General features: G+C 39.7%; 1 gene segment (V, D, J or C) and 1 further gene; both read right to left on the bottom strand.

The window, feature by feature from the left end:
- Tcra (T cell receptor alpha chain) overlaps positions 1 to 22,867 on the bottom strand; it is a 1,796,232-nt gene that overhangs the window by 1,576,981 nt on the left and 196,384 nt on the right.
- Trav6-1 (T cell receptor alpha variable 6-1) lies at positions 8,256 to 8,703 on the bottom strand. The segment is given in 2 exon segments: positions 8,256 to 8,547; positions 8,658 to 8,703. Coding segments are annotated over 2 exon segments (338 nt in total).

The raw sequence follows: 22,867 nt of genomic DNA, 5'->3' as shown, positions 1-22,867 counted from the left end.
AAATAAAGAAGTCTACATGTCCAAGTCTAATTTTTTTTAAACCCAAAAACAGTATGACAGGTCAAGCCACTATATTCTCCATCCCCCAAACCCAGAATTACCTAGATTAATTTCATAACATAGAACTTAAAAGAACCATCACAAATTTCATTAAATAATCCAAAGAGTTTAAAAATGACACAAACACACAGCTCTATGAATTTAAAGAAAATTATTTGAAAAGAAATAAATGTTTGGATGATGTTCAAAAACAAAACATAAGTGCTATACCCACTCCAGTAGTGCCTCGTGTGACAGGCCTAGAAACCTGAACACAGTCCCGAGGTGAAAAGTTCATGGAAACTTGGTCTCCTGAAACCGTGGCATCCCGTATAGTGAATGCTCCAAACTTGTCTTTGCAAATGGATCTGTGTGCTTTCTTTCAGTATTGTTTTATTATAGGTACCTCCAAGAAATGATTTGCCCAAAACCTAAGCAAAATTGAGCTTTGCGTCCAGGCCTTCACCAATGCCCTAGGTAGTTCTTGAGCCAACCCAAGGGCTTGGAATTCAGTAAGAATGTTACCTATTCAGTAACATTCAGAATTGCCTCTAATATTGTAAGAGATAGAGGAACTAGAATATTGCATTATTCATGAGATGGTTAGCTAAAGCAGAACTCCCAAATTAGAACCATGGCTTGGGCATAAAAGCCCTTGCCCCAGGAGTGTAAAGACTTCACACCTGGCTTCTAAGAATATGGATGACTTTAGATAGAGCTGACTTTGTCTCAGTTGTTTTATTGCCCAGTTCCTGCCAGTCTTTATGTTTGCATTCCTCTGTTTTGTTTAAGAGTCATTAAGCATCTGGTAACCTCATTGTACCTTGCCAATGTGTCACCTAACTTCCCTATTTTCTTCTGTATTAAAAGTTTGATGCTCGATTTGACAAATTACATTCAGATACACACTCTCTCTGTGTCCGTGTCTGTTTATCACCCATCCTCACAAACTCCTTGCTTGCCTGTAATCACCAGAACCCAAGTTTTGACTGTGGATTGAGGTCCGTCTGCAGCACATAAGGATAAAATAAATGATGAAGACACTCCAGGATTTTAAAACCCAATTCAACAGAGAGATAGAAATATTGAAGACCGCCAAACTGATTTCCAGAGTAGTTGTACCAGCTTGCAATCCCACCAGCAGTGAAGGAGTGTTCCTCTTTCTACACATCCACACCAGCATCTGCTGTCAGCTGAGTTTTTGATCTTAGCCATTCTGACTGGTAGGAGGTGGAATCTCAGGGTTGTTTTGATTTGCATTTCCCTGATGATTAAGGATGTTGAACTTTTTTTTAGGTGCTTCTTAGCCATTCGGTATTCCTCAGTTGAGAATTCTTGGTTTAGCTCTGCACCCCATTTTTAATAAGGTTATTTGGTTTTCTGGAGTCCAACTTCTTGAGTTCTTTATATATATTGAATATTAGCCCCCTATGGGATTTAGGATTGGTAAAGATTTTTTCCTAATCTGTTGGTTGCCGTTTTGTCTTATGGACAGTGTCCTTTGCCTTATAGAAGCTTTGGACATAGTTCTACTGGAAGATCCAGCAATACTACTCCTGGGCATATACCCAAAAGAAGCTCCAACTTCTAATAAGGACACATGCTCCACTATGATCATAGCAGCCTTATTTATAATAGCAAGAAGCTGGAAAGAACCCAGATGTCCCTCAACAGAGGAATGGATACAGAAAATGTGGTATATTTACACAATGGAGTACTACTCAGCTATTAAAAACAATGAATTCATGAAATTCTTAGACAAATGGATGGATCTGGAGGATACCATCCTAAGTGAGGTAACCCAATCACAAAAGAACACACATGATATGCACTCACTGATAAGTGGATATTAGCCCAGAAGCTCAGAATACCCAAGATACAATTTGCAAAACACATGAAACTCAAGAATAAGGAAGACCAAAGTGTGGACACTTTGGTCCTTCTTAGAAGGGGGAACAAAATACCCATGGAAGGAGTTACAGAGACAAAGTTCAAAGCAGAGACTGAAGGCATGACCATCCAGAGACTTCCCAACCTGGGGATTCATCCCATAAACAACCACCAAACCCAGACACTATAGCAGATGCCAACAAGAGCTTGCTGACAGGAGTCTGATATAGCTGTCTCCTAAAAGGCTCTATCAGTGCCTGACAAATACAGAAGTGGATGCTCACAGCCATCCATTGGAAGAAGCACAAGGTTCCCAATGAAGGAATTAGAGAAAGTACCCAAGGAGCTGAAGGGGTTTATGAACTAACCAGTAACCCCAGAGCTCCCTGGGACTAAAGAACCAATCAAAGAAAACACATGGAGAGACTCATGGCTCTAGCTGCATATGTAACTGAGGATGGCCTAGTCGGTCATCAATGGGAGGAGAGGCCCTTGGTCCTGTGAAGGTTCTATGCCCCAATATAGGGGGAATACCTGGACCAGGAAGCAGGAATGGGTGGATTGTGAAGCAGGGGGAGGGGAGGAGAGGAGAGGGGATTTTCAGAGGGGAAACTAGGTAAGGAGATAACATTTGAAATGTAAATAAAGAAAATATCTAATTAAAAAAAGAGAGAAATATTGAAGACAACTCAAGCTGAAATGAGGATGAAATTAAAAGGCTTAATAAGCCACTGAGAAAACTCAGGGGAAGCTTTATAAATACAGTGGATCAATAGAATATAGAAAATCAGGGCTCAAAGATCAAGCAAGGAATATGGAAAACACTTTTCAAACACAAGAAAGGAACATGCAGGAACTGTACTACACCATAAAAAGGCTGAATGTTGATAAAACTTGAGAAAAAGCTTGACCATTACATGTGCCAACTGCTCTTCCAGAGGACCTGGGTTCAATTCCAAGCACCCACCTAGTGGCTCTCAGTCAGCTGTAACTATATTTTTAGGGGATCTGACATCATCTCCAGCCTCTTTGGGTAATAGACACATGTTCTGTGTAGGCAAACATGTAGGTAAAACATACATACACACAAAATGAAGAAGAAGAAGAAGAAGAAGAAGAAGAAGAAGAAGAAGAAGAAGAAGAAGAAGAAGGAGGAGGAGGAGGAGGAGGAGGAGGAGGAGGAGGAGGAGGAGGAGGAGGAGGAGGAGGAGGAGGAGGAGGAGGAGGAGGAGGAGGAGGAGGAGGAGGAGGAGGAGGAGGAGGAGGAGGCGGAGGCGGAGGCGGCGGCGACGACGACGACGACGACGACGACGACGACGACGACGACGACGACGACGAAGAAGAAGAAGAAGAAGAAGAAGAAGAAGAAGAAGAAGAAGAAGAAGAAGAAGAAGAAGAAGAAGAAGAAGAAGGAGGAGGAGGAGGAGGAGGGGGGGGGGCTGGGCAGTGGTGGTGCACACTTTTAATCCCAGCACTTGGGAGGCAGAGGCAAGTGGATTTCTGAGTTCAAGGCCAGCCTGGTGTACAGAGTGAGTTCCAGGACAGCCAGGGCTACACAGAGAAACTCTTTCTCGAAAAACAGACAAACAAAAAACAAACAAACAAACAAAAAGAATAAGAATAGCAACAATAGTGATAATGACGATGATGACGACGACGATGATAAAATTTGAAAAACCATATCTACAGTTATAAGCATGGACAAAGGAGAAGAATCTCAGGACAATGGCATATTTCAATTTTCTTATATATGTTGAGACTTGCATTATGTCTGAATATGTGGTCAGTTCTGATGAAAGTTCCTTGAGGTTCTGAGAAGAAGACATATTCTTCTGTGTTTGGGTGAAATAGTCCCTAGTTCTCTGTTAGGTACATTTAGTTTATGATGTCAGCTAGCTTCAACATTTGTCTCTAGAGTTTTTGGTCATGATGATTTGTCTATTGGTGAAAATGCAGTACTGAACCCTCCCACTGTCAGTGTGTGAGGGCCAATACATGATTTAAGCTCTAGTACTGTTTCTTTTATGAACTTGAGTGCCCTTTTTGTGGTTGCATAGATGCTAAGAATTGCAATGACCTCTTGGTGGATTTTTCCTTTGATGAGTATATAGTATCCTTCCATATCTCTTTTGAGTAGTTTTGGTTTGATGTCTTGTCAGGGCACTCTGGTGGAGTCAGCTTGTGAGGCAGAAATGCCAAAAAGCTGCTCATGAGAAATGAATTTCTAGGACTCTCCTCCTGGATATTCTGGCAAAAGCCAACTCTCCAGTTTGGATCGGTTTGTCAGGCGAAAAGCCTGGAAGCTGTTTCACGAGGATGAGTCCAGGGAAATTTTCCTCCCAGAGTTATGGCATCTTTTTCCCTAACCCATTATATTCTAATTTCCACCACATTAATCTAGTGTATAGATTCACGTGCACTCTATTAAGCATCACCTTATAGTAAATGCCTTTTAAGATTGTGTTCTAACATAGCTAAAGCCTTTTCCCAGTGTTCTTAGACTCCAGATAGCAGCAAGGAGCTTTACCCATTCAGTAAACAATTAAGCACTTGCCATTTTACTCAGCAGTTTACAGATAGAGACTAAAATTCTCACTGAGATAGAAATTCTTATTACAGACTACATTCCATGCCAAGAGCAAATTAGTATACTATACTGAAAATAGACAGTCTTCAAATATTGATAAGAATTAACGAAGCCTAGAGAATTTTGGGGTCAGTGACACTACATTATTCTTGAGGCGTGTCAAGAGTTAACTACCCTGAGGCAATTAACTCTAAGTGTAAAACTCTTGCCTGACAGAAAGTGCTAATCTCTAATGTAAACATTTATCTGGTCCCTACAAATTCCCTTTGTAGTCACTCCCCTTGCATCTGTGCTATTCTCCAGTGTTATACATTTATCTGGTTTCTTTTGAAGTCACTCCTTTTGCACCTGGAAAAATTCAATGTGCCTTGTTCTGCAATTTATTCTGTATTATAAAAGTCTGATGCTCGACTGGTAAATTACATTCAGATTCAACATCCCTCTCGTGTTAGACTGATTGTCATTTTTCATCCGACTTCTTTGTCCATCTGCCTAAGAAATCCCGTTCCTCACAGACCAGGGACCCAGAGGGTCTGTGGCAATGTCTATTTAGTCAGATATTAAAATGGCTACAACAGCTTACTTCTTAGGTCCATTTGCATGGAATATATCTTTCCATCCTTTTATGCTTTGGGGATGTCTATCCGTGGTGTGTTAGTTGGAAGCATCAGAAGGATCGGTCCTGTTTTTTAACCTGTTTGATCAGTGTGTCTTTTTATTGGGGAATTGAAACCACTTGGTATTGAGAGTTATAAATGAGCAGTGATTTTGGTTCCCAGTTTTTGTTTTGGTTGTGGGTTTCTTTCCCCTTTCTTTTGATTTGCTGGTCTGACATTATTTATTCCTGGGTTTCATTGGGTGAGGTTTTCCTCTCTAAGGTGAAGTTTTCCTTCTAGCAACTTCTGGAGAGCTGGATTTGTAGATAGATGATGTTTAATTTGTTTTTTCATTGAGATTGAAACTTTTGCTGAATGTAGTACTCTGGATGGGATCTGTAGTCTCTTAGAATTTTTAGGACATTGGTCCAGAGCCGCCTTTTTTTTTTTTTATAGAGACTTCATTAAGCAGTCAGGTGTTATTTTAATATGCCTGCCTTTATATGTATTTCCTTTTATATGACTCTTTCCCTTGTGCCTCTTAATATTCTTTCCTTGTTCTGTGTATTAAGTATTCTGATTATTATATAACATGAAGTTTTTTCTGGCCCATTATATTTGGCATTCTGTTTGTTCCTTGTACTTTGATAGGTACCTCTTTTTAGAAATATGGATTTTAATTGTGTGTTGTTGAATTTTTTTTCTATACCTTTGACTAGGTTTCTTCTCCTTCCTTGATTCATACTGTTCATATATTTGGTATTTTCAAAGTATCCTAGAGTTCCTGGATGTTGTGTGCCTGGACATTTTAAAATGTAACATTTTCTTGGACCAAGGTATACATGTCTTCTGTCATGTCTCCAATGGCTGGGATTCTTTCTTCCATCTCTTATACTTTCTTGATGAGATTTGTCTCTTAAATTCCTGTTTGGGTTTCTAATTGTTTTGTTTCAAGTTTCCCCTCGGTTTTTGTTTTCTTTATTGATTCTACTTCCACTTGAAAGTCCTGAACTGTTTTCTTTATTTCATCCTATTATTTGTTTGTGTTTTCATATATTTCTTTAAGGAATTTATTCATTTTCTCCCGCAAGATCGCTACATATTTATAAAGCTGCTTCTGAAGCCCTTGTCTTGACTTCAATTATATTGCATTTCTCAGAGCCTACTGATATAGGATGTCTGGGATTTAATGAAGACATATAACCATGGCTTTTATTGATTGTTGTTATACTGGAATCTAGGCATCTGAGTTTTGGGTCACTATAATTCTCGGGGGTGATATCCAGTCTTGTCTTCGTTGGATGTGTGTTCTTATTCTGTTCCTCCATTTCTGCTGCCCTCTCTGGTCCTTAAAAGAGTGTAGTGGGTGTTGGTTGCCTGGTAAGGAATGCTTCTGTCATCCTGCCCACTGCAGATACCAGAGTTCCAGAAATAATGTGTTTCTTACTATTAGAGATTGGTTCTTAGGCATGGAAATGGGCTAGAATGGTAGAGTGAGGGGATCCATAGTAGAAAAGAAATCAGAATGTGACATCAGGGTCTGCATAGTTTTTTGAGAATGAGGGCAAATAAGGATTGGCCAAGCAGGTCATCTAGTACAAGCCTGGGGATGAAACAGGGGTATTGGATTTAGAGAAAGAGGAAGAACATTGAAAATTTGAAGTTTGAAGATCACTTACCCGCTCCAGTTTTCTCCTTTCTTTTCTACCCATATTTCTTTTTTCTTTCTTTCTTTAGTTCATTCAAATATATATTGAGCAGCTGAGGATACAAAGGTATTAAAACATGATCAAATAAGTAAGGCATATGCAAGGTAGTAGAAAGCAATTAAATTTTGTGCATCACAAGAGTGAAAGAAAGATGCTTTAGGAAAACAAGCGATTGCTTCCAGTGTGCATGGGAAGAATGGATGGCCAATCAGGAAGGAGGTTGAGATTAAAATATAAGGCTTCATTCAGTCTAGATTGTTGATGATACTCAATGTGGATTATATTTGTTTCTCATTTTCCTTTCCTCATCTTTGGGCTTAATTTACCAGCAGTGAAAAGAAAATTTTACCAGTAGTGCCCAGAAATGTTTAATGTGTTTTTTCTGTACTTGCTTGCATTTTTGCCTTAATATCTTCTACAGATATAAATTCTTTTAGCGTTTTAAGAGTTTTTGAAGGACACTTGAACTTTTAATTTTGGTGTTGATGGTTTTAAGTCTTTTCCATTCTGGTTTGGTTTTTATGCATTTTTGGCTGGGGTATCTCATACAAATTTCTTCACAGGGACTTTTTATCCAATTTTTTCATCATCAAAATCATCATCTTCTCCATCATTCTCATCTATGTTGTTACAAATACCTGTGTGACTTTAAATGGACTGCCTCTATAGTTCATTGTTTCTGTCTCTACAATGTGTAAGTCGTCTTTTACCCCTGGCCCTAAACTGACCATTCTTAATGACAACTGGTGTTCATTTTCCACCCTATCCACTTTAAAGTAATTATCTTAGTCATCCTTTAGTTCACAACCAAAGAGGTAGTTCTGAGGCCTAAGAGCTTTCATGTCCATGTCCGTCAAGTCTTCCATGAGGTAGAGGCACGCACTTTGGTGTGAGAGATGCTGGCTGGAAAAATTTCCCACTGCTCCTCAGGACAGATATACAGAGAGAATCATGCCACGACCCCATATTTCTTTAATAGAAATCTTGAAAAATGAAAGTCTGTGACCCTCTGATATCCTGTCCTTCCATAATATTAGTTAGGCGTTATCTAAATGCCACTGTTCCTGGCATATTTGTCCCTCTATGTCAGGCTGGAGGTGACAAGCAACAGTCTGAAGATAATGACTTACATATGAAGACAACTGAACATGTCATTGTTTTCATAGCTTTACTGTGAAGTCACTGTGACCTTGAGTGAAGAAACATTGATGTCCTAAGGTTTTAGTTTCCTGTATAAAAATCCAGCAGTACTGTCATCTATTTTCTGTTCTGTTCTGACCATTTGTATGATTTTCATCAACCAGAGAATTACTGGGGCACACAGCACAGACTGTGGGGAAAACAGGGTGATGCAAAAGTAGATAATCAGAAGTCAGACTTCCTTTTGCTTCTCAGAGTTTGTGCTCAGGTCCCCCTGTGGTTTCTGTCACTGTGTCACCCAGAACACAGTAGTACACAGCAGAGTCTGACTCCTGCACTGAGGCTTTCTGCAAGTGGAAGGACGTTGTTCCTTTATCATATGTAGCTTCAAAACCTCTGCTGATTCCCTTGTTGTTGGCTGTTGTGACTTTCAAAAGGAGCTGTGGACCTTCTCCAGGATATTGGACATACCAGAAAAGAGTCGGGTACCATGTGGTTGAATAAGTACAGTTTATAAATAGGAAGTCGTCTTCTGAGAGGGTCACTTGACCTTGCATCTGGGTTACTGAGTCTCCATGGGTCCTCCCTGGAAGAAGAAGAAGAGAACAATTTTGTCACATTAAGGAAAAATTTCATAGATGGTTAAATATATTCTAACATCATAAAAGAGTGCAAATTTTAAGTCACTTCACTTACCAAACACAAACAGCATCACAGTCACTAAAGCTGGAGAATAGTTCATCTTCAGTGTCACCTGAGTGATGCTGTCAACTCTTCACATAAAGAAATGACAAATGACATCAAATGATGAATTATGAAGCTTAGAATTCACACAGATAATGATCTTGTGTTAGAAAACTCCACCCCCTAGTGGACAGAGACTAAACTAAGGTCTATTGCACAGGTCCCAGAAGTAGGAAATGTGCTCCAGTCCTCAAAACCATTTGTAAGGCACATGTTAGATGTCTGAGGTCCCTTATCAATCTAAAGAGCATAAACAGTGGCCGTTAACATATTCACTGCCATCATTCTTAGGATTATACCTGGCATGAAAGTGTTGTAGTCGAGCAACTGATGGGTTTTCTGCTTTGGTCTTTTCTGTATAACAAATTGAATGACAAAAAGTAGATTTTTAGCCGGGCATGGTGGCACTCACCTTTAATCCCTGCACTCGGGAGGCAGAGGCAGGTAGATTTCTGAGTTCGAGGCCAGCATGGTCTACAAAGTGAGTTCCAGGACAGCCAGGGCTATACAGAGAAACTCTGTCTCAGAAAAAAAAAAAAAAACCAACAAACAAACAACCCTTCCCCCCAAAAAAAGAAACAACAAAAAAAGTAGACTTTTTTTTCCAATTTTTTATTAGGTATTTTCTTCATTTACATTTCAAATGTTATCCAGAAAGTCCCCTATACCCTCCCACCCTGCTCCCCTACCCACCCACTCCCACTTCTTGGCCCTGGTGTTCCCCTGTACTGGGGCATATAAAGTTTCCAAGACCAAAAGTAGATTTTTACCAATTTATTTTCTCTGATCTAAATACATAGTAAGATACTATGCGGATCTGGCTCAGACTTGAGATCACTTGCTCTTGCAGAGGGCCCAGGTTTAATTCCCAGAACTCAAACAATGGATCACAACCATCTGTAACTCCAGTATCAGCTGAACTGACTCCCTCTCTTAACCTTCATTGACACCAGCACACACAGCACATAAGCACAAATGCAGACAAAACATTCATGCACATAAAGTAGAACAAATAAGGTTTTATACTGTTCCCAGAAACACTGCAAAATTAAGTCATTATAAACCAGCCCTATGAATGTGTCGTTATTACAATCTGCTCTTTTTTACTGTCTAGAAATTTCAAATAACGGGTTCATGCTGCCCATTTAGTTAGTAGGTCATTGATGTGTTGAAGCAGTTTGAAGATTAACTGTACATAACATCTATAGCAAAGGAAACAGTCATGCCTGACATGCAGGATTCACATGTTGTGTCACATTCTCCATCAAAGATAGGATATGACATTTTTCTTAGCTCTTTTCTGTAAATGTCATGGTGACCAGTGGTATCTGTCAAGAAATGCAAAGCTGACTATTAGGTGGGATTGATGAGACATTTGTGACTCTTTCTTGGGGACCTGCAGAGGGCATCCCCAGCAGCCAGCTCACATAACTGTCTTCAGAAAAGCTTCTGCCTTTAAACGTCAAAGCTTCCACTCACGAGTCTGGCTTTCATGGCTGTCATGCTTCTGTGAAAGCTCCTTCTGTCTTTAATTTGGTCTTAATAATTTGGGGTTTTGGTCTTAAGAATTTGTCTTCTCGAAAGGCTATTCTGTCTCATCTTTGTGCATGTATGTTTCCTAACTCCTAGTATTTTTAAGGTTATAAATGTAATCTCTAAATGCTAGCCATTGGCTCAGAACCTTTGTCTCTTAAAGTTCACGGTAATGATTGTCCAGCCTGTCTGTTTTTTTTTTCTCACCAGCAACTCTTCTAGTTCCTTCAGAATGTGCTCTTCATGCTGTCTTCCTATATAAGATGTGGAATCACTTGTAAAAACACATTTTCTTTCTTGTTTCCTTTTTTATTTTTGAAATTTCATTGCCATAGGGTTTTGTACACATTGACATATTGGGTATGTACATCATTCACAGAGGAGGCCTCAAATCCAATGATAGAGTTGTTGTTTGCCCTTAAAAACAATCATGTTACTATTGCACCAACAAGCACATCTTGCTTAGTTAGTCATTTAGCACACAGGGTCCACAGCTAGTAATTCCAATGATCATGTACGTCTCTTAGCAGCTTTCTACCTAATAGAGAATATTCTATATCTGTTCAAATCTGATTTCTTTGTATGTTACATCAAAGTATATGGTCTCTTCAGCAATAGCATCTTCTTAATTAGTTAAATTACATAACTAAGACAATGACAACACCGTATGTTGTATGTTATGACCTCTGGGGCCTCCCTGAATAATAACTCATGTGGAAATATTACACCCCTGGCTCTAAAATTTTTGTATAAAAACCTATGAATTCTTACAGTGATTCTTATAGTGATATTTTGTGCCCTGAATACTTTAAACAGAAATTTCTAAATATTCAAAGTTATGATCTAAATATGGGAAACAACAAGGCAGTATCCTTTCTTGGTATGGGCACTACCCCAACTTGTTTTTCTCAGAATAATTTATCACAGCAACAGAAATCAAGCCAGGACAGGTATAATAGTCAAAGCCTATTATCCTTGTCTCCAAGCAATTTCAGCATTGTCTATGTTAACTGAATCACTTTCAGACTTTGTACTGACAGCTCCAGTAAATCTGATGCCACTCTGACTGTATAACGGTATCCTCTCTAAAAAGAGTTTACTCTTATCTACAGGGGAGGATGGCTACAAATACAAGTCCATCATAGTTCTAATTCAAGGGGTTCTCATATCTACTTCAGCCAATCTGGAAGTAACCATGTCTGTCCTATAATGTCTTGATATTGCTATGCCAAATTCAATTTAATTTGGGATTTATAAAAGATTTTTTTTAACATTTTTTGTGCATTGATGTTGTGCCTGCATGAATATTTATGCACCCATGCCAGGTCCTCTGGAACTAGAGTTACAGACAGTTGTAAGCTGCCATCATGTTGGTGCTGGGAATTGATCTCAGGTTCTCTAGAAGAGAAGCCAGTACTCTTCACTGCTGAAACACCTCCTCTCCAGCTCTAATAAAAGATTTTTAATGGATTCTCTTATTGTCAGTATGGTGTATGCTTGTGCATCTGTGCATGGGATGCAGGTGTTCATGGAGGCAGAAGGGCTTAGGATTTCCTAGAGGTGAAGCCACATGAAGTTATGAGCCTTCTGATTTGGGTACTTGGTATTCAACTCCAGTCTTCTGCAAGATCACTTAATTCCTAAGTGATCTCTCCAGAGCCCTATTTTAATAAGTCTTATCTTAAAAATTAAAAGAGTGAAGTTGGGGAAAAGGTTTGGCATTTAAGAGCATTTGGAGCTCTTGCAGGATACTTAAATTCCAAGCACCCACATAGCAATTGACAACTACCTGTAATTCCAGATCCAGAGGATATGATGCCTTCTTCAGGGCTCCATGGGCACCACACATGCATGTGGTACACACACACACACACACACACACACATACACACACACAGAGGTCTCCCCACACTTGTGGATTGTCAGCTGATTCTGTCCACAAGGACAAAGGGAACAGTGACAACTAGCACGAAAAAGGGCGTAGTTCGGAAGCCCTGAAAGTACATATGGGAAACAACCACACCAGTACTCCTTGTGAGTTGGCAGATCAACTTTATTACAGTGATTCAAGGCTTATAAAGTTTTGGGGGACTAAGGATAGGGACTTCGAGGATGGACAAAGGTCATTGGCTGGGGGCTTAGGATACCTGGCATACCTCATTAGCATGGGTAACCATTTCAGGAATCTCAAGTGCTGACTGAACCGGTTTATAAGAAAATTGATCCTATAAACTAATTAAGGCTATGTGACATTCCTCAGGTACAGAAGAGTTGGGGAGGGGTGCTTAGAATCCCCTGGACAAGGTCAGAGAAGAAGAAAATCTGCTAACAAGGGAGTCTCTCATTTTGCACCAAGTTTAGAGGCTATCTAGTCATGGTGGATGTCAACCTTAATTAGCAGAATTTTGACACACAAACATGTAATGTGTCTAATTAACAAATCCTTGTTAAAATTTGAAAGAGGATGTGTCCATTGGAAGTGTGTTACACAATTCTGCATTTTGATTGGTTGTGCTTTACTGTAAAGGACCCAATCTATTACAGAGAAGTTTCCTTGGTGATGGGTGAAAACTAGAGTTATTTGTGCATATAAGGACAAATGTTTATAAACTGTTTTTAATGATTGTGCTAAAGTAGTGAATTGGTGATTGTAAATTCTCCTTAAATAACCATAGCATCACTAGCCATGAGTGGTTAACTAGGTGTCCAGTACCAAGCATGTTATCCCTCTTTTTGAGAAGGTCTCAAGTCTAATTATAAAGTAGATGATATCTACCAAAGTGTGTGAGCCACCACTACTCCTAGAGGGTTACTGTGCCATGCTGGGCATTGATGGGGATAATGCCAACAAATACTATTGGCTCCACTACGGAATCCAACCACTGAAGAGAAGCAAAATTAATTCATGCTGCTAAACTTATGACTTCCCTTAGGAATGTCAAATTACAAAAATATGCATGACAGGATAAACACTCTGATGTCTAAAACTTTCATGTATTATAGTGATGGTAACATATCCTAACTTCTTGAAGATGTGTATCCCACATATCCCTAGGAAGAAAGGAAGGAAGGAAAAGAGGGAGGGAGAGAGGGAGGGAGGGAGGGAGGGAGGGAGGGAGGAAGGAAGGAAGGAAGGAAGGAAGGAAGGAAGGAAGGAAGGAAGGAAGGAATTGTTTGAAATCTTAACACTACTCAAAGTAGTATTATGAAAAAAACGTAGTGTCAAAAAACACACAAGAGAGACAACCAGCCACCTTCCTGGTGAGTGCACAGGGATCCACTAGCCCGAGAGGTTTGTGCCTCAGGCCCTGGCAGCGGGAGTCTCCTTGGCTCCAGGACACTGCTGAGGGCAGGCTGCACGGGTGACGGTGTGGAATACAGAGGCCAGCCGTTTCTGGGAAAGGCGAGAGCCAGAGAGCTTCTGAGGCTGTGCCATTTTCGGCTCCAGACAACCGGCCACCTTCCTGGCCAAAGCAACACAGCTTCTGGGAAAGATCCTGTTTTGGGCCTTCATCTTCAGCCAGGAGGAGGTCCAAACACCAGATAACTGTGCGCCTTCCCTGAAAGAGGAGAGATTGCCTGCAGAGACTGCTCTGACCACTGAAACTCAGAGGAGAGAGCTAGTCTCCCACGTCTGCTGATAGAGGGTAACAAAATCAACAGAGGAACAATCTCTAAACAAAGACAACTATAACAACTAACTCCAGAGATTGCCAGATGGCGAAAGGTAAACGTAAGAATCCTACTAACAGGAACCAAGACCACTCACCATCATCAGAACCCAGCACTCCCACTTCGCCCAGTCCAGGGCACCCTAACACACCTGAAAAGGTAGACCTGGATTTAAAAGCATTTCTCATGATGATGGTAGAGGACATAAAGAAGGAATTTAATAACTCACTTAAGGAAATACAGGAGAACACTGCTAAAGAGTTACAAGTCCTTATGGAAAAACAGGAAAACACAACCAAACAGGTAGAAGTCCTTATAGAAAAACAGGAAAACACATCGAAACAGGTGATAGAAATGAACAAAACCATATTAGACCTAAAAAGGGAAGGAGAAACAATAAAGAAAACCCAAAGTGAGGCAACGCTGGAGATAGAAACCCTAGGAAAGAAATCTGGAACCATAGATGCCAGCATCAGCAACAGAATACAAGAGATGGAAGAGAGAATCTCAGGTGCAGAAGATTCCATAGAGAACATCGGCACAACAATCAAAGAAAATGGAAAATGCACAAAGATCCTAACTCAAAACATCCAGGAAATCCAGGACACAATGAGAAGACCAAACCTACGCATAATAGGAGTGGATGAGAATGAAGATTTTCAACTCAAAGGACCAGCAAACATCTTCAACAAAATTATTGAAGAAAACTTCCCAAATCTAAAGAAAGAGATGCCCATGAACATACAAGAAGCCTACAGAACTCCAAATAGACGGGACCAGAAAAGAAATTCCTCCTGACACATAATAATCAGAACATCAAATGCACTAAAGATAGAATACTAAAAGCAGTAAGGGAAAAAGGTCAAGTAACATATAAAGGCAAGCCTATCAGAATTACACCAGATTTTTCACCAGAGACTATGAAAGCCAGAAGAGCCTGGACAGATGTTATACAGACACTAAGAGAACACAAATTCCAGCCCAGGCTACTATGCCCAGCCAAACTCTCAATTACCATAGATGGAGAAACCAAAGTATTCCACGACAAAACTAAATTCACCCATTATCTCTCCACGAATCCAGCCCTTCAAAGGATAATAACAGAAAAAAACCAATACAAGGACGGGAACCACGCCCTAGAAAAAACAAGAAGATAATCCCTCAACAAAACTAAAAGAAGACAGCCACAAGAACAGAATGCCAACTTTAACAACAAAAATAACAGGAAGCAACAATTACTTTTCCTTAATATCTCTTAATATCAATGGTCTCAACTCCCCAATAAAAAGACATAGACTAACAGACTGGCTACACAAACAGGACCCAACATTCTGCTGCTTACAGGAAACCCATCTCAGGGAAAAAGACAGACACTACCTCAGAGTGAAAGGCTGAAAAATAATTTTCCAAGCAAATGGACTGAAGAAACAAGCTGGAGTAGCCATTTTAATATCGGATAAAATCGACTTCCAACCCAAAGTTATCAAAAAAGACAAGGAGGGACACTTCATACTCATCAAAGGTAAAATCCTCCAAGAGGAACTCACAATTCTGAATATCTACGCTCCAAATGCAAGGGCAGCCACATTCATTAAAGACACCTTAGTAAAGCTCAAAGCACACGTTGCACCTCACACAATAATAGTGAGAGACTTCAACACACCACTTTCACCAATGGACAGATCATGGAAACAGAAACTAAACGGGGACACAGTAAAACTAACAGAAGTTATGAAACAAATGGACCTGACAGATACCTACAGAACATTTTATCCTAAAACAAAAGGATATACCTTCTTCTCAGCACCTCACGGGACCTTCTCCAAAATTGACCATATAATTGGTCACAAAACAGGCCTCAACAGATACAAAAATATTGAAATTGTCCCATGTATCCTATCAGACCACCATGGTTTAAGACTGATCTTCAATAACAACATAAATAACAGAAAGCCAACATTCACGTGGAAACTGAACAACACTCTTCTCAATGATACCTTGGTCAAGGAAGGAATTAAGAAAGAAATTAAAGACTTTTTAGAGTTTAATGAAAATGAAGCCACAACGTACCCAAACCTATGGGACACAATGAAAGCATTTCTAAGAGGGAAACTCATAGCTCTGAGTGCCTCCAAGAAGAAACGGGAGACAGCACATACTAGCAGCTTGACAACACATCTAAAAGCCCTAGAAAAAAAGGAAGCAAATTCACCCAAGAGGAGTAGACGGCAGGAAATAATCAAACTCAGGGGTGAAATCAACCAAGTGGAAACAAGAAGAACTATTCAAAGAATTAACCAAACGAGGAGTTGGTTCTTTGAGAAAATCAACAAGATAGATAAACCCTTAGCTAGACTCACTAGAAGGCACAGGGACAACACCCTAATTAACAAAATCAGAAATGAAAAGGGAGACATAACAACAGATCCTGAGGAAATCCAAAACACCATCAGATCCTTCTACAAAAGGCTATACTCAACAAAACTGGAAAACCTGGAAGAAATGGACAAATTTCTGGACAGATACCAGGTACCAAAGTTGAATCAGGATCAAGTTGACCATCTAAACAGTCCCATATCACCTAAAGAAATAGAAGTAGTTATTAATAGTCTCCCAGCCAAAAAAAGCCCAGGACCAGACGGGTTTAGTGCAGAGTTCTATCAGACCTTCAAAGAAGATCTAATTCCAGTTCTGCACAAACTATTTCACAAAATAGAAGTATAAGGTACTCTACCCAACTCATTTTATGAAGCCACTATTACTCTGATACCTAAACCACAGAAAGACCCAACAAAGATAGAGAACTTCAGACCAATTTCTCTTATGAATATGGATGCAAAAATCCTCAATAAAATTCTCGCTAATCGAATCCAAGAACATATTAAAGCAATCATCCATCCTGACTAAGTAGGTTTTATTCCAGGGATGCAGGGATGGTTTAATATACGAAAATCCGTCAATGTAATCCATTATATAAAAAACTCAAAGACAAAAACCACATGATCATCTCGTTAGATGCAGAAAAAGCATTTGACAAGATTCAACACCCATTCATGATAAAAGTTTTGGAAAGATCAGGAATTCAAGGCCCATACCTAAACATGATAAAAGCAATCTACAGCAAACCAGTAGCCAACATCAAAGTAAATGGAGAGAAGCTGGAAGCAATCCCACTAAAATCAGGGACTAGACAAGGCTGCCCACTTTCTCCCTACCTTTTCAACATAGTTCTTGAAGTATTAGCCAGAGCAATTCGAAAACAAAAGGAGATCAAGGGGATACAAATTGGAAAAGAGGAAGTCAAAATATCACTTTTTGCAGATGATATGATAGTATATATAAGTGACCCTAAAAATTCTACCAGAGAACTCCTAAACCTGATAAACAGCTTCAATGAAGTAGCTGGATATAAAATTAACTCAAACAAGTCAATGGCCTTTCTCTACACAAAGAATAAACAGGCTGAGAAAGAAATTAGGGAAACAACACCCTTCTCAATAGTCACAAATAATATAAAATATCTTGGCGTGACTCTAACTAAGGAAGTGAAAGATCTGTATGATAAAAATTTCAAATCTCTGAAGAAAGAAATTAAAGAAGATCTCAGAAGATGGAAAGATCTCCCATGCTCATGGATTGGCAGGATCAACGTTGTAAAAATGGCTATCTTGCCAAAAGCAATCTACAGATTCAATGCAATCCCCATCAAAATTCCAACTCAATTCTTCAACGAATTAGAAGGAGCAATTTGCAATTTCATCTGGAATAACAAAAAACCTAGGATAGCAAAAAGTCTTCTCAAGGATAAAAGAACCTCTGGTGGAATCACCATGCCTGACCTAAAGCTTTACTACAGAGCAATTGTGATAAAAACTGCATGGTACTGGTATAGAGACAGACAAGTAGACCAATGGAATAGAATTGAAGACCCAGAAATGAACCCACACACCTATGGTCACTTGATCTTCGACAAGGGAGCTAAAACCATCCAGTTGAAGAAAGACAGCATTTTCAACAATTGGTGCTGGCACAACTGGTTGTTATCGTGTAGAAGAATGCGAATCGATCCATACTTATCTCCTTGTACTAAGGTCAAATCTAAGTGGATCAAGGAACTTCACATAAAACCAGAGACACTGAAACTTATAGAGGAGAAAGTGGGGAAACGCCTTAAAGATATGGGCACAGGGGAAAAATTCCTGAACAGAACAGCAATGGCTTGTACTGTAAGATCGAGAATTGACAAATGGGACCTAATGAAACTCCAAAGTTTCTGCAAGGCAAAAGACACTGTCAGTAAGACAAAAAGACCACCAACAGATTGGGAAAGGATCATTACCTATCCTAAATCAGATAGGGGACTAATATCCAACATATATAAAGAACTCAAGAAGGTGGACTTCAGAAAATCAAATAACCCCATTAAAAAAGGGGGCTCAGAACTGAACAAAGAATTCTCACCTGAGGAATACCGAATGGCAGAGAAACACTTGAAAAAATGTTCAACATCCTTAATCATCAGGGAAATGCAAATCAAAACAACCCTGAGATTCCACCTCACACCAGTCAGAATGGCTAAAATCAAAAATTCAGGTGACAGCAGATGTTGTCAAGGATGTGGAGAAAGAGGAACACTCCTCCATTGTTGGTGGAATTGCAGGCTTGTACAACCACTCTGGAAATCAGTCTGGCGGTTCCTCAGAAAATTGGACATAGTACTACCGGAGGATCCAGCAATACCTCTCCTGGGCATATATCCAGAAGATGTCCCAACCGGTAAGAAGGACACATGCTCCACTATGTTCATAGCAGCCTTATTTATAATAGCCAGAAGCTGGAAAGAACCCAGATGCCCCTCAACAGAGGAATGGATACAGAAAATGTGGTACATCTACACAATGGAGTACTACTCAGCTATTAAAAAGAATGAATTTATGAAATTCCTAGCCAAATGGATGGACCTGGAGGGCATCATCCTGAGTGAGGTAACACATTCACAAAGAAACTCACACAATATGTACTCACTGATAAGTGGATATTAGCCCCAAACCTAGGATACCCAAGATATAAGATACAATTTGCTAAACACATGAAACTCAAGAAGAATGAAGACTGAAATGTGGACACTATGCCCCTCCTTAGAACTGGGAACAAAACACCCATGGAAGGAGTTACAGAGACAAAGTTTGGAGCTGAGATGAAAGGATGGACTATGTAGAGACTGCCATATCCAGGGATCCACCCCATAATCAGCATCCAAACGCTGACACCATTGCATACACTAGCAAGATTTTATTGAAAGGACCCAGATGTAGCTGTCTCTTGTGAGACTATGCCGGGGCCTAGCAAACACAGAAGTGGATGCTCACAGTAAGCTAATGGATGGATCACAGGGCTCCCAATGGAGGAGCTAGAGAAAGTACCCAAGGAGCTAAAGGGATCTGCAACCCTATAGGTGGAACAACATTATGAACTAACCAGTACCCCGGAGCTCTTGACTCTAGCTGCATATATATCAAAAGATGGCCTAGTCGGCCATCACTGGAAAGAGAGGCCCATTGAACTTGCAAACTTTATATGCCCCAGTACAGGGGAACGCCAGGGCAAAAAAGGGGGAGTGGGTGGGCAGGGGAGTGGGGGTGGGTGGGTATGGGGGACTTTTGGTATAGCATTGGAAATGTAAATGAGCTAAATACCTAATAAAAAATGGAAAAAAACACACACACACACACACACAAGAACCAGGCAGTGGTGGTGCATGTCTTTAATCCCAGCACTTGGGAGGCAAAGGTAGGTGAATTTCTGAGTTCGAGGCCAACATGGTCTACAGAGTGAGTTTCAGGACAGCCAAGGCTACACAGAATAACCCTGTCAAGAAAAGAAAAAAGAAAAAACAAGAGACAAAGTAGTGTCATAAAAAACCCACCTACAACACAAGAGACATTTCTGAAATTTGTGAAGTGCTTGAATAGATTATCACTGTAATTTAACCATGTCCTCTGACTCACAGCTTTAAGAAAGCACAATTTAAAACAACAATGACAAAGTCCATGGGATAGGTTCATTAGTCCATTTCAACTGCAGAGATACCAGCATCTAACATGTAATCCATAGTATTGTAAAGAAACAAGAGAAAGCTCTGATTTTTTTTCATGAGTAAAGAAAAGATATGATCAATGCTAGTCATGCAGTCTGCTGATGAGATGATGCCCAATGGGCACTTGATAAAATCCCACAGAGGCAGCTCATCGTGGCATGGACAGAATGGCTGCGAGGTAATTGATCATGGGAATGTTTTCTAGAATAGCAGGAGAGTGCAGTTCTGTCTTCTTTAAAATGACAAAAATTCACATAAAAACTGAAAGGCTGATGTTTTAGCAAGAACTTAACCCAAGGGATTTTTAAAAACATCTCCACAGTAATTTTATAAAATTATATTCCCTGTCTGAGTTATAAGTTCAGATCGCTTTTTCTGTTGATGCTTTTGTTTTTATTTTTGTTCTTGTTTAGTTTTGCTTTCTACAGGAGTATAGGCACTCTCTACTCATAATGGCTAAAATTCAGTTTCACTTTGTGTTCTCTACCTGTAATCCTTCTAGTTATGAAGAAAAGTTTCCTGGAACAGTGACCTTCCACCTTTTTCTCACTCAGAAATTTCATTTTTTGATCACCAGTTATCCTCTGAAAGGTGGAAACCAGAAATGATATGCTAAAGCTGGAGGTCATTGTGCTATGCTGGGATATAGCTCAATGATAGAAGACTTGCTGGGTGTTTTGGGGACTCTAGATTCAATCCCCAAAACCACAACCAAAGGCCTTGACTAATCACTGTATTTGTTCTTGAACCACATGGACCATGCAAAGCATTCCTTCCCATTGCATCCTTCTTCCTTAGAATGTGCTACATACTTTTGCCACAACTAGTCACTAACAGGAACTTCAAATCATACATATCTCCACTTCTTTAGAGTATGCTAACTACACAAATAAAACGTATGTGTACAATGAATTTTAATCAGAACCACTCCTTACAACCAACTTTCACCTACCCTTTCATAAACTATATTACCCTTAGTCCTCCCAAATAGTCCTCTCTACCTTCATGTCTTTTTGTTTTCAAATCTAGATTCTTTGTATTAGGGAAAATATTCAGTGTATCTGACTTATTTGAATTAATGTGATAATCTCCAAAAAATAAAAATCAACAAATGTTAATAAGAAAAATAAATGTTGTGAATGTTGTGCATTGCTAGTCAGAATGTGCACTTACAACCACTGTAGAAATCAGTATGAAGGTTTGTCAAAAACTAAGTATAGAGTTACTTTGTGGCTCCACTACACCACTCCTGTGTATAATCCTGAAGGAATCAGTGTCAGCATAAGGGGAGATAGATACCTGTACATTCCTGTTGTCCCAACACATATTGCAATCCTTCCACAGACTTAGCTAGAGAAACTAATGAAGGGCAGTCCCTTCAACAATAGGTCAAAGATTTGTCCTTCCTGCTCTTTCTTTATGTGATCTGCATGCTGATGAGATGGTGACTTAAAATCAGCTCAGGATAACGACACCACTGAACCTTGTGGGAGTTACACTGATACTGTTCTCAACCAGATCAGCCAGCAAAGCATGAGAAGTTCCTCCTTCGTTGCATTCGGTTAACTAGTATGACATCATTCATAGAGAAATGACAGTAATCAGAAAGTTAGTCATATTGAAGATCTTAACTAATCTTTACTAACCTCCAGCAAATCAACATACACCACAGAAGATGAGAGCTGACTCCAAACCCCTGAGACACACCTGCACTTCCATGATGCAGTAGATAGTAGAATGACAGTAGCCACTGCTTATCAAATTCTCCTTTAGAGTCCTTTACTTTCCTTCCTTTTGGTGATTTTTTTCTTACTTAATGGTAGAATGCTGTGTCTCTAGTGTATGCTATCTCATTTTTACTAGCTAATTTGCTAACATACAGTGTTTCCTTAGGGAATAGCTGTACTAGTGAAGTACTCACCTCTTTAAAACCATCACTGGTTCTACAAACCTAGACGTTGTTAGATATACCTTTAAATACTACCAAGAAAATTCAATAAGAGCCCAGCATCATTTAATTATATCCTTTCTCTGAAATCAAAGGGATTATAAAACAGTTCAACATAAGTCACACTTGCCCTTCACAGCATTATCATCTGCAGGGAAAATGGACTAATCAAGAGTAAACTCACTTCACTCCTAAAAGACCTGGTAGAAAGGAACAAATGAGAAAAGCCGATGCATATTCAACTGTCACAAGAGTGAGTCAGATTCAGCAAGACAATAGTTAATTATATCTACTCTTAGAATTTGGATGCTCTTGAAATTATGCCTCCCGTTTCAGAGTTTGAAATATTAAGGAATTAGTTTTTTACACAACTTTGTTGCCACTGATTTATCAACCACTCAAAAGTACACCTTAAAATATGCTATTTTTGATTCCTTCAGACCAGGAAGTTTAAGCAGAGAACTCTTTCTTTCATTAATTTATTTATTTATTCACTTCATATCCTAATATCAGCACCTCCTCTCCTCCCAATTCCCCCCTCACACAGCTCCTCTCCCCATCTTCTCCTCCCCCTCTCCTCTGAGAAGGGGATAGCCCACCCAGGGTATCACCCCAACCTGGCACGTCAAGTCACTGCAGAACTAGGTGCATCCTCTCCCATTGAGGCCAGACTAGGTGCCTCAGTTAGAAGAATGGGATCCAAAGGCAGTCAACAGATTCATAGACAGCCCCCGCTCCAATTGTTGGGGGACCTGCTTGAACACCAAGCTTCACATCTGCTACATATGTGGGGAGAAAGGGCCTAGGTCCAGCCCATGCTCACTCTTTGGTTGGTGGTTCAGTCTCTCTTTTTTTTTCGTTTTCTTTTTCTTTTTACTAATCATTCCATTCATTTACATCACAAATGATATT

Source organism: Mus musculus, chromosome 14 (genome assembly GCF_000001635.26).
Source record: "Mus musculus strain C57BL/6J chromosome 14, GRCm38.p6 C57BL/6J".
In the NCBI taxonomy this organism is placed as follows: Eukaryota; Metazoa; Chordata; class Mammalia; order Rodentia; family Muridae; genus Mus; species Mus musculus.
This window is presented reverse-complemented; position numbering and strand designations above follow the sequence as displayed.